This window comes from Sinocyclocheilus grahami, unplaced genomic scaffold (assembly GCF_001515645.1).
Source record: "Sinocyclocheilus grahami isolate Dianchi unplaced genomic scaffold, SAMN03320097.WGS_v1.1 scaffold165.1, whole genome shotgun sequence".
Lineage (NCBI taxonomy): Eukaryota > Metazoa > Chordata > Actinopteri > Cypriniformes > Cyprinidae > Sinocyclocheilus > Sinocyclocheilus grahami.
This window is the reverse complement of record NW_015505344.1, coordinates 235,086-239,357: the sequence shown is the minus strand read 5'-3', so window position 1 is coordinate 239,357 and position 4,272 is coordinate 235,086. Positions and strand designations below refer to the sequence as shown.

At 38.5% G+C, this 4,272-nt stretch overlaps 1 protein-coding gene across 2 annotated transcripts in view; it reads left to right on the top strand.

Moving 5' to 3' along the window:
* Nucleotides 1-1,120: 1,120 nt before the first annotated feature.
* The window catches only part of LOC107593127 (membralin-like), a 23,015-nt gene continuing 19,863 nt past the window's right edge, over nt 1,121-4,272 (top strand). The window contains exons 1-2 of one of the 2 annotated variants that reach the window (XM_016282723.1): nt 1,121-2,164; nt 3,697-3,990. In XM_016282723.1, coding sequence (XP_016138209.1) covers nt 1,946-2,164; nt 3,697-3,990 — 513 coding nt within the window. In that variant the 5' untranslated portion in view covers nt 1,121-1,945. The remainder of the gene's footprint in view (nt 2,165-3,696; nt 3,991-4,272) is intronic. The other variant, XM_016282724.1, reaches the window with a different exon arrangement.

Sequence of the window (4,272 nt, the reverse complement as noted above, 5' to 3'; positions counted from 1 at the left end):
TCTCTCTCTCTCTCTCTCTCTCTCTCTCATTCAGCTCAGCTCCAAACATGAACTGTTACAGTTATACACTTATTTTCACATAGCTATGAGAAGCGTTAAACATGGACGTGCGTGCAATTGCCGTACTGTATTAAAGTTTTAATCAGGATAAAACCGTATATTAAAAGCTAACATAAGCAGTAGCATTTACAAATAACAGCGTATGTAAAAGTATGAGACAACAACAAACAAAAAACATACCATTAAGAGCCGTGCTTGCACAGGTTCTGCACGATCCTCTTCAATAATATCCTCTGCTTCTCAATCGGGCTCAAACTGATAAGCGATATAAACATGCAGTTGTTTACAATACAACCGGAGCACATGCCGCTGAGGTGAGGGGCGGGATGTTTAGACACGCACTAGAGGTGGTTTAGCCAATCACAACACACTGAACTAGCTAACCAATCAGAGCCCATCCCATAAGTCTGAGGGAGGGGCTTCATAAAAGCAGGAAATGATCAGCGCATTTATAGGAGAAGGGACAGAGCAGTGTAGAATAAAGATAAATTATTTGAAAAATAATGCGTTTTTTTTTTTTAAACGAAGCATTAACACATGCTGGACTGCACCCCATAAACACAATCAAGCCTAGAAAAAAAAAACAGTCAACCACCCCTTTAAATTAAGCTTTTACTTATGTCATTCTTTCATACTTGTATGTGTCTTTATTATGCATCTTCTGACCTGTGTCCCCCGTGGTCATCCTACCACAACCGGGCGCTCTACAGGTTTAATGTTAGAAATGGTACTTCCACCGAGTGACATGTGCCTTAGCTGTTGTACTGGCTAGCCCTTCCACTCTTCAATAACGTGACGACCTATTTAACAATTACTTATTTCCTCTCAAACTAGAGTAAACATTCGGTACTTATAAACAATGCGCTATTTCTTAGTACTGAAATTAAATTAAATATATCACAGTGATTCAATAAAATTACGGTATTTTTTTTATTTTTTATTTTTACAAATTATTAAAGTTAATCGTAGGCTACATATCAAATGGGGGTGGAAACATTTAGATTTTTTTGCTTGGTCAAAAACTCGATGTCACGTGACTAACCACGGAAGCGGGACCAGAGTGGAAACGCTTCCCTCATTAAAAGCTTCTTTGCTGCTACTCCCAAGTCCGCTCCAGAAAATGCTTGTGTAAACAGATGGTTTGTAAGACAGGTTGCAGTCGCTGCCACCCGGATGGTTCTGGAGGGATATCATCAAGTATCTGAGGCCTTATTTAATCGAACATTGTCAGCGTTTATAGGAGGAGGTGTTTGTTTAAACGTAACCCGAACATACGGGTTCCTCAGGGGAAGCTCGGCTAACTTGTTAGCTTACCACTGTTAGCAGACGTGCTGCGTGATATTCCAGGTTTCTTTCTTTTTAAGCACTCAGTTTACAACGTCTGAGCGATATTCTACTTCCAAACCCGAGTGAATATTACGCATTTAGCTGGTGTTTGTAGCAATAAATGCGTGAGTTAATAAGTTTAGCTAGTTGGGTGGGAGTGACAGTGGCTGCAGGAGGCCTGAGTCACATCTGCCGGACATATTTATTCTAAAACACATTTGAACAGCCTGAGATGCTCCTCTCGTCTTACAGTATATAAACTACACGATTAGCAGCTGTGTCCAATGCTCTAAAGCTTTAGAGGGGTGCTAGCTCGCTAGGATAGGACATGGTAGGAGAGGAAAGAAGCCTTGCCCACCAACACCCTTATAAAATTCAGCATCTGTCGGGTCGTTTTTGTGGGGATATCTGAAGCTCAGTCCAGTTTTGGAGAAGCAGGATCATCATCGGCGTGTGCTGATGTTGTGTGACTGGCCTGCTCATCTGGATCTGCGCACATTGCTGTCTGCTTGAGCTCAGCTGGTCTTTCTCCTTATCAAGTTACTGAACAACGACCACCATGTCTGACAACCAAGGCAATGTGAACAACAACGTCCCTCTGAACAACAACAATAACGGTGGGCCGAACCGGATCCGGAACCCCGCGATGAACCAGAACCCACTGATCAACGTGCGAGACAGACTCTTCCACGCCTTGTTCTTTAAGATGGCAGTCACATACGCCAGACTCTTCCCACCGTCCTTCAGACGAATATTCGAGTTCCTCGTCTTGTTAAAGGTGAACTTTGACCTTTTTTAAAATGTATATTTAAACTGTAGTAATCCTTCCCAGAAACCCTACACACGCTGAGTTTTGAATGCGTATCTGCCCTCACCTGTTAGTGTGCAGAATGCCATGCTCACTAAACATCAGATGGATGCTGGTTATCAGCATCATTTATATGCCAACTAGCCCATGGCTTTAGGTCTTACCTGCCAGCTGTATCCTATTTGCAACTTTTGCTCAAGTCAAAATAAGTAGAGTGTCCAGTTTCATTTTACTGAACTAAAATGGGTTATTACTGCTGCAACATGTTATACAAATTATAAAGCTGTGAAACAATTACATACGTTATAGGATTTATTTATTTAAAGGGGTCATATGATGCGATTTCAAGTTTTCCTTTCTCTTTGCACATCACAGTGGAGTCAGCTGTCTTAACCGTGGCTTGTGTACTGCAAACACATACCAGCTTCATCACTGTGTCTGTCACACGACTCTGTTCCCCTTTCGGGCTCTGTCTTTACATTTATTTTGAAAGATGAAGCTCGCGATTATGGTAAGGGGCGTTACATTTCCGACGAGTGCTTGCGGTGTTTGGCCAATCACAATGCACTGGGTCAGCTGGCCAATCAGAGCAGACTGCGCTTGTTGGAAGGAGGGACTTTGTAGAAAACGACGTGTTTGAGAGAGGCGGGGCATAGAGGACCTACAATGATGTACAGTATTTGAAAAATTATGTGTTGTTTGAACATTAAAGCACGTCAACATATTCTGTTACACCAAATACACAAAATAATGATCATATGACCCCTTTAATATTTATTTATTGGCTGTTGAAGTTGTGACGCTATCTAACCAGTGTTATTTTAGTATCATTGAGATACTATTGTAATTTTCATTAATATTTTGGATCAGTTTTTATTTAATATGTTCTGTTTTAATTTTTTATTTCAGATTTAGTCTTATTTATTTTCGTACGTCAAGTTAAACTAAATGGAAAATTAGAAATGTTGCCTTGGCAACTAACTGCAATATTTTTATACATGTTTTGTTTTATTTCAATTACCTTTTGTATTTTGTTTAATGTTTTAGTTAACTATAATAACACTTTTGTTGGATACAGGGTTGTTTGTAAGTGTATTGTTTTATTATACAAAAAAAATCCATTCGTTTTTGATGAAAATGTTAACATTTGTGGCATATTAAAATTCATAACTAAAAATATGTATCCATGTCTGCAATATATACTCAAAATTAAAATGAATTTATATTACTATTAATATTTTCATAGTTAAAAAAAATAAACTGAATTTTGTCCTATTCGTTTTGCAAATAAAAAAAATCATGTTAGCATGAGAAGTCTGTAATGATTCAGATGATATCAACTTCAGTGCAAGTTTCATAATTTTGACTTATGAATATAAAAGGAGGGATTTTCATGTCATTATTGTTATGGGAGTGCAATGTTTAATGCCTAATTGTTGCCTATTCTGTAGTTTTTGTACACCTTTTAAATTCACTTTAATTTCATGTCATTTGATTGGCAGGCATTGTTTATGCTCTTCATCCTGGCCTACATCCACATTGCCTTCTCACGCTCGCCAATCAACTGCCTGGAGCATGTGCGGGAGAAATGGCCCCGCGACGGCATCCTGCGTGTGGAGATCCAGTGCAACTCCAGCCGTGCACCCATCTTTCTGCAGTTCTCGGAGACGGAGGGAATCCAGGGCCTCGTGAAAGAACCAGAGGACGGAAGTGAAACCAGAGAGCCAGTGGTGCCCACAGACACTGAAGAGGAGGAAGAGATGACCATGGAGATGTTTGACAACAGCACAGTACGGGTGAGTTTATTACACCGCAACAAGAAAACAAGCATAGGGAGACATCCATACTTCATTTAAAAATGGCTAATTATTATTTTATTACTCAGTCTCCTGTTGTCCCAAACACATATGCTGCTAACATGTCAAATCAATATGAATTTCTTATATTTGTTATTGTTAATTTATTGTTAATATTTCACTTTTATTATTATTATTACCATCTAAAATGTATTTTATTTATATATATATATATATATATATATATATATATATATATATATATATATATATATATATATA